The sequence below is a fragment of the Mizuhopecten yessoensis genome, unplaced genomic scaffold (assembly GCF_002113885.1).
Source record: "Mizuhopecten yessoensis strain PY_sf001 unplaced genomic scaffold, ASM211388v2 scaffold5141, whole genome shotgun sequence".
NCBI lineage: Eukaryota > Metazoa > Mollusca > Bivalvia > Pectinida > Pectinidae > Mizuhopecten > Mizuhopecten yessoensis.
Genome location: NW_018405900.1, coordinates 968,864 through 986,405, shown reverse-complemented (window position 1 = coordinate 986,405; position 17,542 = coordinate 968,864). Strand labels below are relative to the sequence as shown.

At 36.0% G+C, this 17,542-nt stretch overlaps 1 protein-coding gene across 2 annotated transcripts in view; it reads right to left on the bottom strand.

Moving 5' to 3' along the window:
- Nucleotides 1–878: 878 nt before the first annotated feature.
- LOC110450258 (adapter molecule Crk-like) overlaps nucleotides 879–17,542 on the bottom strand; it is a 27,918-nt gene continuing 11,254 nt past the window's right edge. Inside the window, exons 4-8 of one of the 2 annotated variants that reach the window (XM_021497702.1) lie at nucleotides 15,368–15,412; nucleotides 14,952–15,080; nucleotides 14,317–14,499; nucleotides 8,385–8,462; nucleotides 879–7,217 (exon numbers count right to left, since the gene is read on the bottom strand). In XM_021497702.1, the coding sequence (XP_021353377.1) occupies nucleotides 7,089–7,217; nucleotides 8,385–8,462; nucleotides 14,317–14,499; nucleotides 14,952–15,080; nucleotides 15,368–15,412 (564 nt within the window). In that variant the 3' untranslated portion in view covers nucleotides 879–7,088. The remainder of the gene's footprint in view (nucleotides 7,218–8,384; nucleotides 8,463–14,316; nucleotides 14,500–14,951; nucleotides 15,081–15,367; nucleotides 15,413–17,542) is intronic. The other variant, XM_021497703.1, reaches the window with a different exon arrangement.

Here is a 17,542-nt window from a genome sequence, read left to right as displayed (position 1 = left end):
AATTAAAAGACTTTTGTATTGAGGACATTTTTCAAATGAAGAGAAATATTTGTAAAATATCACCAGATGATCACAGAATAGGAAGCTTTGTGTGCTGGGTACAGATTTGAAACAAACTATCAAGGCAAACATGGTTTATATCATTTTTACTGTGAATCAGTAATATTCTCTCAAATCCACAAATACATTTGCTACATTTATGTTTATACAAAACATGCATTGTATTTGACAGTGGTTCTACCGTAAAGTAAAGTATACCATTGACATCAGAAACAATGAAACGTACGACCAATTACAAGGTTGTGTACTCACTGGTTTCCTTGTTGATTTATATATAATAAACTTAACTATAAAATGGCTGCCTGCTATTTCACTAATCCTATAAGCACTAAGATGAATATACCATGCTGTCATCCCAGTTTATGTAAATACAGATTTTGTACAATGCATAAAGGTTTTCTATAAGAAATAGAAAACAAATATTTGTAACAGGAAGTAGTCTGTTTAAATCCCTTGTATACAGAGAAGACATTCTGGTTCCTATTTCACTCTGTCTACAAAAACCAACTGGACATACATTCTCAAAATCAGCCACTGTTCTGTGTATCACCAGACTTGTTAATTTTCACTTAGGATCACATGCCATTAAAGTAAATATCCCGATTTATGCTTGAAATTTCCATTCTAAAGGTTTACAGAGTAGTAAATAATTGAAAGCTTTGACGTTTTATTATTATATTTTATTACTATATTATGTAGGAGGGATGATCCCGGGGCACCCCAACACTGGCATCCCTCCCAAAGATGTTGGAGGAATAAAACAATTTGAACCTAAAAAAAAAAAAAAAAAAAAGCTTTGACATTTGTAATGACAAGCTTTGTTATACAAAATAATATAAAGCTAAAGGTTAAAGGGTGACAAATTTTCAGAAAATAAAGTCAAAACTGAAAAACAAACTGGAATTTAGTTAATTTAGTCATTATTTAGTCTACATTAGAATATCATGTCATTACAATGTTTAATAACACAACAATCTACAAAAATACTTATCTAAGTTAGAGGTCAATTAGCAGATTAGTGTACATAGCATGTACGGATTAATCAAAGTTACAAACATACATATAAGGCAAAAATTTAGGTTTGTATTTTAATTCATTTGTATTAAATTTAAAGACTCTTTAAATGACAATTACTTAAATATAATTTATTAAAATGTAAAGTGCATACAACCCATCATTACATTATCCATTCAAAAGTATAGTTACTAGTTACTACACCAAACCTACTCATAAAGCCTGCTTTAAACCTCTGGGGGTCGCCAGCTACATAACATCTACTTGTAAAGTCTGGTCTGACCTCTGACTAAGGTAGCCAACTACATCACACATACTCATAAAACCTGCTTTTTAACCTCCCAGGGTTGCCAACTACATAAATTGTACTCATAGAGCCTGGCTTTTAACCTCCCAGGGTCGCCCACTACACCAAACTTTCTTGTAAAACCCAGCTTTTGACCAACCAGGGTCGCCCACTACACCAAATTTTCTTGTAAAACTCAGCTTTTGACCAACCAGGGTCGCCCACTACACCAAACTTTCTCGTAAAACCTGGCTTTTAACCTCTCGGGGTCGTCCACTACACCAATGTTTCTTGTAAAGCCTGGCTTTCAACCTCCCAGGGTGTCATGAAGCTTCCAAAGAAATGACCTGCAATACTGGATACAGACTTCTGAAAATATTTTTTCTTAAGAAAGTATGTTAAAGAAATAAATATATCTATTTTACCAGTAAACACTAATATTGCTGACAAAAAGCAACTACAGGGCCCTTATTCATGAAACCGTTCTCATGCTTCAGCATGGATCCTGTGCTCAAACCAACTTTCCTGTAACTCGCTTAAATCATGTGGCATTAAGAAAAATTTAAGTGTAAACAATGAAAATAATTTTCAGCTTTATGTCCTTCTTAACTTCTTCCAAATTACTGATAAAATGTTTTATCACCAGAACAAGAAAAATGGGCTTGAGCACAGAATCAGAGTTTAAGCATTACAATGGCTTTATGAACACAGGCCCAGGTGTGTGACGAGTACCCTGACAATGATATAAACATAAAAATCTTATAAAGCTCCAGAGGCTTGGTAATATCAAATATCAATACTTTGTGAGAACTTTTTTTACGGTTAAGCAAACTGAATTTCAAGTTACATTAAAATCAACAGTGAAATGTTCTCTTTACGATATATTGTATGAGCCAAACATATTCTGCTTCATCTCAAACAATAACATGTGGTAGCTTCAACAAGTGGCTCTGGGCATACAACCTTCAATGTTTGATTCTGGTATCTACTCTATTATCACATAGTGTTACCGTATGTAACAGTGTAATCACACTTTTAGCCATTTTGATTTGACTGATCGTTTCCACTTTGCAATATCATAACAAAAGAAGCAGCCATGTCACATGACTACATCTCCCTTGACAGGGTAACATCACTCCTGATACAGAAGCTGGAGCTCACAGATAGAAGGGTTTTGTGGAATAGAATCTCACACTTGAGTGAGATAAGTTTTTAAGCAATTGGCATACAAATCATTCCAGTGATTTCAATAATGTCATATTAAATTAAAAAATAAGTGTAAATTTCTCAACAAATAATAAACCAAGGAAACAGACATGAGGCTTTCCAGCACCGAGAAGTAGAATTCAAACTTTGATTACAACAGTATACAATGTTTAACATTTGTGATATACAAACTTAGTACTACACGTGTATGGAATCTCAATAAATATTTCACAAAATCAAATATTGGATATTAAAATCAATCTCATAATATATTTAATTATATAGTGTTTCTATACTAGTGTATGATAGGAAAATGTGCTTGAATTATATTGATTAGTTAGAACTGATGATCTTTACATATTACAAGTATTATGGACATAAAGACAAACTACAACTAAATGACGAACTAGCCAGACTCAAAGACCAGCCACAACACAATGACAATCTTGTCAGACTCAAAGACCAGTTACAACTCGAGGACAATCTAGTAGGACTCAAATACTAGTCATGACTCAATACTCTAGCCAGACTTAAAAATACAAGCTACAACTCATTGATGATCTAGCCAGGCTCAAATACCAGCTACAACTCAATGACGATCTAGCCAGACTTTGAAGACCAATTACGACTCAATGATGATCTAGCTAGACTTACAATACCAGCTATGACTCAATGACAGTCTAGCCAGACTTACAATACCAGCTACGACTCAATGACGATCTAGCCAACCTTACAAGACCAGCTTCAACTCAATGATGATCAAGCCAGACTTACAAGACCAGCTACGACTCAATGACGGTCTAGCCAGACTTACAAGACCAGCTTCAACTCAATGATGATTAAGCCAGACTTACAAGACCAGCTACGACTCAATGACAGTCTAGCCAGACTTACAAGACCAATTAGGACTCAATGCAATCTAGCCAGACTTACAAGACCAATTAGGACTCAATGACGATCTAGCCAGACTTACAAAACCAATTCGGACTCAATGACAGTCTAGCCAGACTTACAAGACCAATTAGGACTCAATGACAGTCTAGTCAGACTTACAAGACCAATTAGGACTCAATGACAGTCTAGCCAGACTTACAAGACCAGCTACGACTCAATGACGATCTAGCCAGACTTACAAGACCAGCTACAACTCAATGACGGTCTAGCCAGACTTACAATACCAGCTACGACTCAATGACGATCTAGCAAAGTCAACATTGTTCTGTACAGAAATTACTGTAATTACATTATAGGGTTCTAGGCACGATTCTAGCCCGAGCATGTTACTATATATAATTACTCTACTATATAAACAATTATGGACAATATTACACCACTCAATAATGATGTGTCGTCTCTCTAGCAAGGGGTTGTTACTATAGTAACTAACATACATCTAATTAATGTTATGATGCATGTCTCTCTAACAAGGTGTTTTGACAGTAAAGTGACGATACATCTGACTAGTCACACTTACTAGTATGCACTCAGTTATATCAAAATAACATTACCAAGATCTTTTTTGTCATTGAAAAAACCCATGGTTGGAGACATTTTATCTCAAAATCACCACATTATTCTCCATGGGAATTAATTTTTCTAAAATTTTACTTCAACACAATATATCATTACGACGTTAATTTAATGACTTTCAGTTTTAATTTATAAAACAAATGTCGTTCAACATGTTTGCAAAAATAGACACAGAATGAAAATACTGATATAGCGAACCTTCTAAAATTCTTTTGCAAGTCTCATTTTATTCTTTTACCATATTTTCCAACAAAATTTTGGTGGTGACATGTTCTGATCATTTCTCTTATCTGGTTTAGCATTCACACCATACTGATCGGACTTTATAGTTGGTCTGTAGCTTTACTTTACCTGCCAGTAAGTCAGGTCCGGAGAAGGATTCACGATACGTCAATGATTCCACTAATGAGAATGATTGTACAAAACATCTTCCGAATTAAATGAAGCTTTCTGAACTTTACCATACTTTGTAAAACTTAGTGAAGAAGTTGACAGTTTACTGCTAAAACAGATTTTCTATGAAATTGATCTTCGTGTGTTTCTCGTGACAAATACAGTGCTGCAGTACTGTTGATGGCTGTTACACTGACTGGACACAGAGACCAGACAGATAAGGGATTCGGTTAATTATACAACACTTGCACGGTATTCTAAATTGTAATCTTCTTCAAACTACTAATTAAGCATGAACAAAACTGGCTGTTTTGAGTATTACAATAATGTTAAAACCTCTGTGAGTCTGTGGTTGTTATGTTGAGGAGTGTGTATTCTATTTGTTCATTCTAACAACACCGCGGGCTTATCCTGTAACTGTCAGAAAGCAGATGCAAACAGCGTATCAACAGTACAATTGTATACATTACTATGTACATGGTTTGTAGGGATATACCGTCCCACATATATTTCTCTCACACACATTCCTATTTTATGTTCACTGTTTGTTTATACAATTTGTCTTTTATAAAATATCTACAATTGATTTTGTCTATGTACACAAATGAAATAATACTACAATATATAAATCAACTAAACCAGTATTTGCCTTTTAAACACAAAAAGCCATAAATGTATTTTCCCAGTATGGGAATCTTCATCTATAATAAAGTATGTTAGGAAATAGTGCTTGTGACATTTCTCCTAGATAAATGTCAAGTTTTACAGAAAAGTTGATCAGATATGAAATTAGAACAAATTAGCAGTAGCAGTCCAAACATATAACAATGATTTGTTTTGCCAAATATAGGCTGCTACACCCCGAAAAAAAAGTGCTTTATTTTTCACAAATGAAGAAAAAACTGAGGAATATCTTCCCAATTTCAAAGACATTATACTTCAACTTCCCAATTCTTGTAGAAACAGCCTGATATAAAATTTAGGTAGCAAAAACATTGTGTAAACTGTGATTTTATGATATTTCATATTTTGAAGGTTACAGTATAGCTGATCTTAACCATTAACTTACAGTACACAAGTATAGCTGATATAGCTTAACCATTAACTGTACAGTACACAAGTATAGATGATATGGCTTAACCATTAACTGTACAGTACACAAGTATAGCTGATATGGCTTAACAATTAACTTACAGCACACAAGTTTAGATGATATGGCTTAACCATTAACTGTACAGTACACAAGTACAGCTGAATAGCTTAACCATTAACTGTACAGTACACAAGTATAGCTGATATAGCTTAACCATTAACTGTATAGTACACAAGTATAGCTGAATAGCTTAACCATTAACTGTACAGTACACAAGTATAGTTGATATAGCTTAACCATTAACTTACAGTACACATGTATAGCTGATATGGCTTAACCAGTAACTGTACAATACCCAAGTATAGCTGATATATAACTTAACCATTAACTTACAGTACACAAGTATAGCTGATATGGCTTAACCATTAACTGTACAGTACACAAGTATAGCTGATATGGCTTAACCATTAACTGTACACTACACAAGTATAGCTGATATGGCTTAACCATTAACTGTATAGTACACAAGTATAGCTGATATGGCTTAACCATTAACTGTACAGCTCCAAAGTATAGCTGATATGGCTTAACCATTAATTATCTATAGTGTCAATTGTTTACTACAATTCAATCTATAGTGTCAATTGTTCACTACAATTCAATCTATAGTGTCAAAAGCTCAATACAATTCATTATGTAGTGTCAATTATTCACTAGAGCTTGCTTTAATACTGCCTCTAGTGCCTTACAATGAAAACATAGGGTGATTTCTACTGTCCAAACAGGACATAACTAGATGTCTTAGATAGTCCAACATCTTTTATACTATATCGTGGTGTGTGCAAGGTAAGTGATACAAATTTAATTATAATTTCCTTAACTTTTCATATATTCATGGCTTCAAGCATAGATGAAATATAAGCAAAAATGTCCAATTTCAAATTTTTCAAATTCATATAAATTTCAAGTCATTAAAAATAATCCACAATTTGATTTGTCACTAACAAAGTTCAACTGAATAGTATGTATACTGGGAAATGTTCACCATAGTTTCAATTTTGGCAGCAGTTTTAATACACTGCTTACTATACATAATAATTCTATGGCTAGGTAAGCATATACATTTTCTATTTTACTGGGTGAAGTATTCTAGTATACACTATTTATTATTAAAAGTCAGGTAAACACATATCCCCCTTTTCCTATTTCTTGAATAAGCATATTATGATTTCTACTATCTGCCTCTATGTCTCAGTTTCTGGTCCCGTAGGGAACTATCTGCCCCTATGTCCCAGTTTCTGGTCCTGTAGGGACAGCCTAAGGAGGCCGATGCTAAGTCCAATGTGTAGTAGCATAAACTACACCTCCACCAAATTAATTCTCCACCTTGTCCTGACAAAATATATGGTCACTCATAGGTCCAATTTTGGCATCCGAGTAGGACTGGTCACAAGATGGGTTAGGTAACACCAATTGTATAAAAGCCTAGAGTACGCTACAGTAGGGCTACGTCAAAGTTCCATCCTTGTCCATAAATCGAACATGGGTAAACGGAAAAATTCCTTTCCGCCCCTGAATCTCTCCTTCCCATTGTCCGTTTTTATTCATTTTAGTCACTGTCACAATTTCACCTTTCTGCAAAACAAACATAAATGACGATTAATTTTACAAAGCCAGAATCAATCTATAGTAACTTTCAAAATATAAAATTTTTGGATGTGACCTTGCACTTCATGTTTTGAAAAGGGATACATATATTACAATGTTTATAATTTAAAGCTGAGGAAAATATCCAGCAATGTAAGATTAAATGGAAAATCCCAAGGTTGGTTTCAATCTTATGGAAGAGTGTCACACCACTTTCCTACTGTCGTGTTTAAGCTACTTCTACATTCAACAGAGACAGAATATAAGCTGCAGGCCTTTCAAGGGAGTTAAAATATTTTGAAATCATCTCCAGTAATGTTGTAGAAAGTAGAAACATAACTTAAATATCATTAGAGGTAGCACAGTGATGAAGCATCCTGTATTCATTATCAAGAGATCCGGGAATTGAAACCTCCTAGCAGCGCGTTAGTGTTTTTGTGTTGTCAGTATATTACTCTTTGCTAAATGGGCAAGGAACTCCTCCATGTCAGAAAAATTCCTGAACAAATTAGAGCCCTCCTGAAATGTTGGACATACCATTCCATGCAGAGCGCTGTGACACTCTACCTTCAGCAAAGTTGAATCAATAGTATGACTTAAATTTTGTTTCAGTTAATTTATTGAAAAGACTTTAGAAACAGCATAACCTATATCACTTCTCCACAGTAAACATATATACATATATACACTTGCATAAAACAACATGCACAGTATATTGTTAATAACTAGGAATTATTAACTTACTACAGTTACTTCAGGAAATGGACAATTCAGACACTATGTGTATATATATGTAAATGTTGATAGCTTACATGATATATAACACACACTTATACTCTTACAACACAAAACACACGAACGAAAGGAGCAGACTGACAGGAGGAAAACTCAAAACTTAAAATGTTTCATAAAGTGGAACAACACTCCCTCAAATCTGACTGTACATATAGGGTGTTTCATTTCTTCTCAATTAACCCTTTCACCCCTATGTAACTTCAGTAGACTCTACCATGCATTGATATGGATGGGTCCATTATGGTCTACAGTGGTGAAAGGGTTAGTAGGTCTACATAAAAAGTGTCGTTTTCAATATACCATATTACAGTACATTTATGATGGAGAAATTGTAGGGAAAGATAAATAAAAAATCCTCACCTCTAACTTCAATTGTGTCTTGTCATAAAGATTTGGTATCCGTGGCTGTACTACCACGGCCATGGCTGGTAATTTTACCTGCAAAACAAACAACACTTACAACTGTTTTCTAATTTATGCTGAATTTAGGATCAGTATCAGTAAATAGAAATGTTTTGCAATATACATTGTATATTTTGACTACATAATACTAACACAAGCCATTCTTATTGATATGTCTCGCCTGTGCCCCGCTTTGACCATCAATGCACATGTCAGTAAACTAACTTAAACTCAAAACTTAATGTTGATGGAGATGCTAACAAAGGTCCAAGTTTGGTTGGTCTAGCATTTCTACTTTCAGTGAAACTAACTTAAATGCAAAAACTTAATGTTGACGCCACCGTCAGAAAGGCAACACCTTAGTCTTGCTTCCACTTCGTGGCGGCGAGAAAAAAACCTTGTCCAAACTCAAATTTCTCCTTAATCTTTATATAGTTGACGCTGTGAGTGTGTTTTATTTGACAGGTTACATCAGGTGCAGATATAAGTTATTTTTTTATATTAATGCAATTTTTATAAGTGTTTTCCTAGAGTGACTCATGAGGTGTAATAAAATGATGTTTGAATTGTGAAGATCAGTGGAAATTTTTATTAACAACCTTAAAATATGAGAAAATCAAATTAAATTTGATACACCAGAAAAATTACATAGTAGATAAATTGAGACTTTGTAGCTAAATTTCCAAATAAATCAATTAAATCATGTGCGTAAATAAACAGTTTCCATAATAATTCTGTATTGTAATAATTATGAAGGAGTTCCGAGAATTTATAAATATGAGAAAGTACGAATTCCTAGACTCAGTTATTAGAGAGTTCTCAAATTTAACTAGTTCCACACTGACAGGTCAGCAAAGGTCACATCATTTCTGACAGGTCAGTAAGGGTCCCACCGTGTGTCTAACTGGTCAGTAAGGGTCCCACCGTGTGTCCGACAGGTCAGCAAGGGTCACAGTGTGTCTGACAGGTCAGTAAGGGTCACGACGTGTGTCTGACAGGTCAGCAAGGGTCACGACGTGTGTCTGACAGGTCAGTAAGGGTCACATCATGTGCCTGACAGGTCAGCAAGGATCACGCCGTGTGTCTGACTGGTCAGCAAGGATCACGTCGTGTGTCTGACTGGTCAGTAAGGGTCACGTCGTGTGTCTGACAGGTCAGCAAGGGTCACGTCGTGTGTCTGACAGGTCAGTAAGGGTAACGTCGTGTGTCTGACTGGTCAAGAAGGGTCACGTCGTGTGTCTGACTGGTCAGCAAGGGTCACGTCGTGTGTCTGACTGGTCAGTAAGGGTCACGTCGTGTGTCTGACAGGTCAGTAAGGGTCACGTCGTGTGTCTGACTGGTCAGCAAGGGTCACGTCGTGTGTCTGACTGGTCAGTAAGGGTCACGTCGTGTGTCTGACTGGTCAGTAAGGGTCATATCGTGTGTCTGACAGGTCAGCAAGGGTCATATCGTGTGTCTGACAGGTCAGCAAGGATCACGTCGTGTGTCTGACAGGTCAGTAAGGGTCACGTCGTGTGTCTGACAGGTCAGCAAGGGTCATATCATGTGTCTGACAGGTCAGCAAGGGTCACAGTGTGTCTGACTGGTCAGTAAGGGTCACGTCGTGTGTCTGACAGGTCAGTAAGGGTCACGTTGTGTGTCTGACAGGTCAGCAAGGGTCACGTCGTGTGTCTGACTGGTCAGCAAGGATCACGTCGTGCGTCTGACAGGTCAGTAAGGGTCACGTTGTGTGTCTGACAGGTCAGCAAGGGTCACGTCGTGCGTCTGACTGGTCAGCAAGGGTCACGTCGTGCGTCTGACTGGTCAGCAAGGGTCACAGTGTGTCTGACTGGTCAGCAAGGGTCACATCTTGTGTCTGACAGGTCAGCAAGGATCACTTCGTTTGTGTGACAGGTCAGCAAGGGTCATGTCGTGCGTCTGACAGGTCAGTAAGGGTCACACTGTGTGTCTGATTGGTCAGTAAGGGTCACACTGTGTGTCTGACAGGTCAGTAAGGGTCACATCGTGTGTCTGACAGGTCAGCAAGGGTCATGTCGTGTGTCTGACTGGTCAGCAAGGGTCAGTGTGTCTGACAGGTCAGTAAGGGTCACATCGTGTGTCTGACAGGTCAGCAAGGATCACGCTGTGTGTCTGACAGGTCAGCAAGGGCCACGTCGTGTGTCTGACTGGTCAGCAAGGGTCACAAACGATATAGACTTGGTAATGTGTATTTATCCACAAACGGTATAGACTTGGGAATGGGTTTTTATCCACAAACGGTATAGACTTGGTAATGGGTATTTATCCACAAACGGTATAGACTTGGTGATGTGTATTTATCCACAAACGGTATAGACTTGGTTATGTGTATTTATCCACAAACGGTGTAGACTTGGTAATGTGTATTTATCCACAAACGGTATAGATTTGGTAATGTGTTATCCACAAACGGCATAGACTTGGTAATGTGTATTTATCCACAAACGGTATAGACTTTGTAATGTGTTATCCACAAACGGTATAGACTTGGTAGTGTGTATTTATCCACAAACGGTATAGACTTGGTTATGTGTATTTATCCACAAACGGTATAGACTTGGTTATGTGTATTTATCCACAAACGGTGTAGACTTGGTAATGTGTATTTATCCACAAACGGTATAGACTTGGTTATGTGTATTTATCCACAAACGGTGTAGACTTGGTAATGTGTATTTATCCACAAACGGTATAGACTTTGTAATGTGTTATCCACAAACGGTATAGACTTGGTAATGTGTAATTATCCACAAACGGAATAGACTTGGTAATGTGTATTTATCCACAAACGGTATAGACTTTGTAATGTGTTATCCACAAACGGTATAGACTTGGTAGTGTGTATTTATCCACAAACGGTATAGACTTGGTTATGTGAATTTATCCACAAACGGAATAGACTTGGTAATGTGAATTTATCCACAAACGGTATAGATTTGGTAATGTGTTATCCACAAACGGAATAGACTTGGTAATGTGTATTTATCCACAAACGGAATAGACTTGGGAATGGGTTTTTATCCACAAACGGTATAGACTTGGTAATGTGTATTTACGTCGTGCGTCTGACTGGTCAGCAAGGGTCACGTCGTGTGTCTGACTGGTCAGCAAGGGTCACAAACGATATAGCCTTGGTAATGTGTATTTATCCACAAACGGTATAGCCTTGGTAATGTGTATTTATCCACAAACGGTATAGACTTTGTAATGTGTTATCCACAAACGGTATAGACTTGGTAATGTGTTTTTATCCACAAACGGTATAGACTTGGTAATGGGTATTTATCCACAAACGGAATAGACTTGGTAATGTGAATTTATCCACAAACGGTATAGACTTGGTAATGTTTATTTATCCACAAACGGTATAGACTTGGTAATGTATATTTATCCACAAACGGTATAGACTTGGTAATGAGTATTTATCCACAAACGGCATAGACTTGGTAATGTGTTTTTATCCACAAACGGTATAGACTTGGTAATGGGTATTTATCCACAAACGGTATAGACTTGGTGATGTGTATTTATCCACAAACGGTATAGACTTGGTTATGTGTATTTATCCACAAACGGTGTAGACTTGGTAATGTGTATTTATCCACAAACGGTATAGCCTTGGTAATGTGTATTTATCCACAAACGGTATAGATTTGGTAATGTGTTATCCACAAACGGCATAGACTTGGTAATGTGTATTTATCCACAAACGGGATAGACTTGGTAATGTGTATTTATCCACAAACAGTATAGACTTGGTAATGTGTTATCAACAAACAGTATAGACTTGGTAATGTGTTATCCACAAACGGTATAGACTTGGTAATATGTATTTATCCACAAACAGTATAGACTTGGTAATGTGTTATCCACAAACAGTATAGACTTGGTAATGTGTTATCAACAAACAGTATAGACTTGGTAATGTGTTATCCACAAACGGTATAGACTTGGTAGTGTGTATTTATCCACAAACGGTATAGACTTGGTTATGTGTATTTATCCACAAACGGTGTAGACTTGGTAATGTGTATTTATCCACAAACGGTATAGACTTTGTAATGTGTTATCCACAAACGGTATAGACTTGGTAATGTGTTTTTATCCAAAAACGGTATAGACTTGGTAATGTGTATTTATCCACAAACGGTATAGACTAAGTACTATAATTGCATACAGTAACAACATATTTTTGACAGTTAAGCCCCTTCTATTTTCAGTAACAGTAAACCTTGACCTTAACATCAGGAACACGTGCAATTTTAGAAATTTCAGATTTCTTGATAATGAATTCAAAGTCATCTCTGGAAATGGAAGCGTGGGTAAACACTGTGAAGACCCACTTCTATGAACTATCTAGTAGTAATTTGGATCATGTTTATAATGTTATTGAAGACTGCTTAAGCGTAATTTATTATGTTTTGTTTCAGTTTCAAATGTTTCTTGACACTTCCTGTAATTGAGTCTGTAATTGGACAAGGACTCATCTGACATATATTAGGGAAGTAGTTATATATCTAGGGCTGATTAACAGAATCATATTAACACCAAGGAAGTAATTCTACAGGCCCCTCAACACTATCTCCTACTTGACACAGCAGATGAACATATTTCCTTTGATTGTTTAAATACTGTTAAAATCTCTCAACCTCCAAGTTCAAGAAATTTATTTATGAAAAGATCTAGAACAGTTTGTGTTTTGGTTTGTCTGATACCGTCTATTTCCTGGACAAAATTTTCCTTGTAATACAAGCATCACAAAAGGAGAAGGAAACGAAAATGAAATGCCATAATGTCAAACATAATATTGAACATTATGTTCCATGGATAACACATTAATAGTTCAAGACTAATGGAGTATCTGGCGTTATAACCTAAATCATTTCCTAATCTGTTTGTTGGAAATACAAACTTTTAGCACTCTATGTGGCAAGCTTTAGCAGAAGGAGGTACATGCATGCGTGTGGTGGACGATGACTGATGGAGTGTGACATACTTGTAAAGTTGGGGGCTTTTGACACACGGGAGAAGTTGATGACATAGGATCAACACTCATGCTAACGAAACACATATACAGCCTACCTTTGTAATTTAGTTAGTCCCAACATTTCAGTTTTTTTTCTTAAAGTCAAGTCTTATGAATTTGTTTAATTATTGAACAGAGTGTACTATTTTAGAGTTATTCAGATTGACAATAAAAGGCCACCTGTCTGTGGATCGATGGGGGTGTCAATTCTGTTAACAAAACTATCTACACTTAAAGTCTGTCGACATACATAACAAAAACTATAGAACAAATTGACATAAAACACATTACAGAATACTGATGTCATGTATTCGACCTTAAAACACACTACATATACAAAATGATGGAAATCACAATTAACTGTTGGTTGGATAGTGGGGTTTTTTCTAGGCAAATTTAAAAAAAAAAGCTTTATCTACAAAACAGCAAGAACATAACCAAGCAGTTTCCATGCGTAAGCTCAGTTGGCCCACTGAAAGGATTCAAGGACCTTATAAGGCAGAACTCATGCCTTCTTGATTCAGGCAGATATAAATCTTGTTTATGACAGGTGTGTTTATAAGGTCGAATACTGCAGGCAATAAGAGAGAAATTTAAGAAATACAAATGAAATGCAAATAGATATATACAGGTAAATATTAAGAAAAGGACGAGGAAGATGTTACAGTGATAAAGATGAAGAAGAAGATACAAAGACAGAGATGACAGGAAGATTGGAGGACAAAGAAAAAATGCAGATGAAGACAAATGATGTAGGAGATAATTAGGATGAAGATGGAATATCATGAGCAGAGTAATATACAAGAGATGGAGATGAAAATAGAGATGAGAATGCAGATGTCTTACAGACGGCGGAGCAGGAGTGGTTGGGGGAGGGCTGCCAGGCGGTGGACCATGCACGTTGCCGATATTGTTCTGCCCTACCTGACTCGGCTGGTTTACAGGGTTGGCCGGGGACATATAGCCCTGACCTTGTGGTTGCTCTGGGCCATTCAGGTCCAGTAACTGGTCACTCATCTCTCCGTCAAACTGTAATGGCGAAAAGAAAAAAAACATTGACAGGGAACATGTTATACAGGATATGCTTTACAGGTATGAAACAAGGACAGAAAAGGTAACATTTCCTACAGGAAGCAAAAGTTACTTGGTGTTTGTAAAATATTTTGTTTCAGTAAGAATAATTTATTTACTTGAAAAATCATCATAGTTTTATTATCATATATAGATAGAATATATATATATATATATGTAGAAGAAAGAGAGGGGACATTTTTTAGGTAAATAATATAAAAAGCATTATTTTTTAGAAATAAAGCAAATTTTGTTAATTGATGGAAAGATCAATCACAGAGACAAGGGGCATTCCATAATAAACTTTCTATAACATTCTAAACTTGATATCTGAAAAAGCTTATATCACACTTACATTTACAGCATGCGTTAAGACATTGGACTTCTATTTGTAAAACTGTGAGACTTACTTTCACAACATAAGGTACGGGGATCTGTCCCACACGATTATGACTGTTTCGACACGTCCACCAATCTTTCTCGTCTTTTGATATAACTTCTAATATTTCGCCTTTCCTGAATGCCAAATCTTCTGGATCCTGGAATGCAATGAATTTTTCATGTCAAAAAATGTTTTAAGCGAGCATTATAAAATGCCCATACATGATATTAAATATGCTTTGTCAAACATTTAGCACTAATACTTGGAATTACATACTAGCCTCTTTAAAAGCAAAGTTCATGATATGGTCTACTAGTACATAAATTACATTTGTTGAGTTTATAGGTTTTTCTTTTCCATGACATTTTTCATCAGAAATAACATTTAAATCAATATGTTAGTGAACCTTTTTGTTCCTTATAATGCAATGCAGTTTATACTTACGTTTCCTGGAAAATCAAATTTGGCGACCACCTTAAGCCTTGTCGCCTGTAAAACAGAAAGTGACACGTGGGAAGTTTGCAATTGTCTGTACATTAACAAGGAAACTTTTATTCAAGCCAAGTGTCAAACAAGTTCACGAGACATGAATGTATAGTCACAAGTATCGTGTAGTGGCTGTATGAGGTGTAATTATGTCAGCCATAGGATTGACACTGTACACAAACTTATCAACAGGGAAGTCTTAGCTTAATTCTTAATCTTGCTATATTAATCACAAAAAATAAATAAATGAAGAAATAAAACAGAATAAAATATATTATAGTGCTAAATATTACCAGACCTATCTTAATTCTTAACAAGAGATCCCAGAGGGATCTTGGCGCCCACCTTTGTACCATTTACATTACCGTAAATACCCATGTAATTTGCGCACTTTTTTTTCAGAAATTAATACCCAAAGTGGGGGGTGCGTAAAATACACAGGTATAGAAAATTTCAAGTTTTTTTCAGGAAAAGATCGACGATTCTGGGAGATCGTCATCTTGGGTTATCTCCTTTGGTACACGGAACTCTAAGACAAATGACGGTCAACAAATTTATTTAGGCCTATGTCAAACATTAATAAAAGATACAGTTGATACATAATGTGTTGTTATCTGAGTTTATGTGAAAAGCATTATTGAATAGGTAACCGTCAACAAAGAAAGTTTAGCCAGATTTCTATGCCAGAGAATCACCGGCTCACTTTCATGTTGATCTCGCGTCTAACATTACGTTTAAACACGTGATTGATAATAACCTCGTGAATTATTTCAATATTTAATAAATGATGCATCGTAAAAATAGTCTGCTTTAACTATTTTTTTCCTTGGAGTAGATTGATTGTCTACGCTTCTAGTATAAACATATTTTTTATAATCCCTTATCAGTCAAATCAGTCTGTAGTTATGACAATGCAGTAGGGCTTCGTAATTCACGCCACATGTTGGTGAGTGAAAAAAAAAATAACACGGTCCGTCGATCGCAACTGCAAATCATTTCAATTAGTAGAGCTATTGTTAACGGGTAATCACAGATATAGTGTTAGCTAATTACTGCAGTGTAATTTGTAGTGACTGTAGTGTTGAGAAGTGTCAATAATTTACGCTGAAGCATGCGATCCTACTGGGTTCGACGATTTACAGGAACGGGCAGGAACGGCAGAAACAGGCACAAATGGGCAGAAACGGGCAGGAACGGGCAGAAACTGACGAAAACGGGCAGGAACGGGCAGAAATCTATTTATTATTATATACATTAATGAATATATATATTAGATACATTAAGTATCATTATCGGGTATAAGATATATTTGATAAAAGGATTGCAATTACGAATTGATCGGGCCAGAATCGGACTAAATTATATATATACATTTATGTCGATATTACTTATGATACCTACATTTATAGTATCATATATTTTTTATTGGTATAATATATAAAAGAATTGCAAGGAATTAAGAGTATTGTATTGATACGGATCGGGCAGGAACGGGCGACGATTTACAGGAACGCGGACAGAAAAGGGCGACGATTTACAGGAACGGAGAGAAACGGGGCAGGATCGGACTTATTTATATATATCTATTGTTTATATTTAATTATCCTTATCGGGTATAAGGTATATTTGATAAAAAAAAAATGCAATTACATGATCGGAGCAGAATCGGACTAAAAATTTTGTTTTTTGTCAGTTCGATCTTTTCTCTTCTTTCCTCTAATCTGTTTGATCGAGTCATGTTAACAGTAAATGCACCTTGAAGTGTACTTTTGATCTAAACTTAATACTGATGTGTATGAAAGCCAACCTTCAAAGTGAGTTTGTCATTTCATATATTTACTAGTGCAGTACTTAATGTGAAAGAAATAGAATCGATCATTGCAATATGAGAAAGATCTGTTTAGTTCTTCTTTTATTCCATTTTGTTTTTATGATCAGTCTCAAAATATAACATGCACAATGAAGGATCAAGGGGAACCTACATTTAAAATTTGAGAAAGATCCCTCCCATACTTCCCGAGAAATAGCGATAACAAACTTTCACTATCAAAATCCAAGATGGCTGCCTGTCGGCCATGTTGTTTATCCGATCAGTCTCAAAAGATGCCCTGCACAGCTTAGGACCAAGGGAAA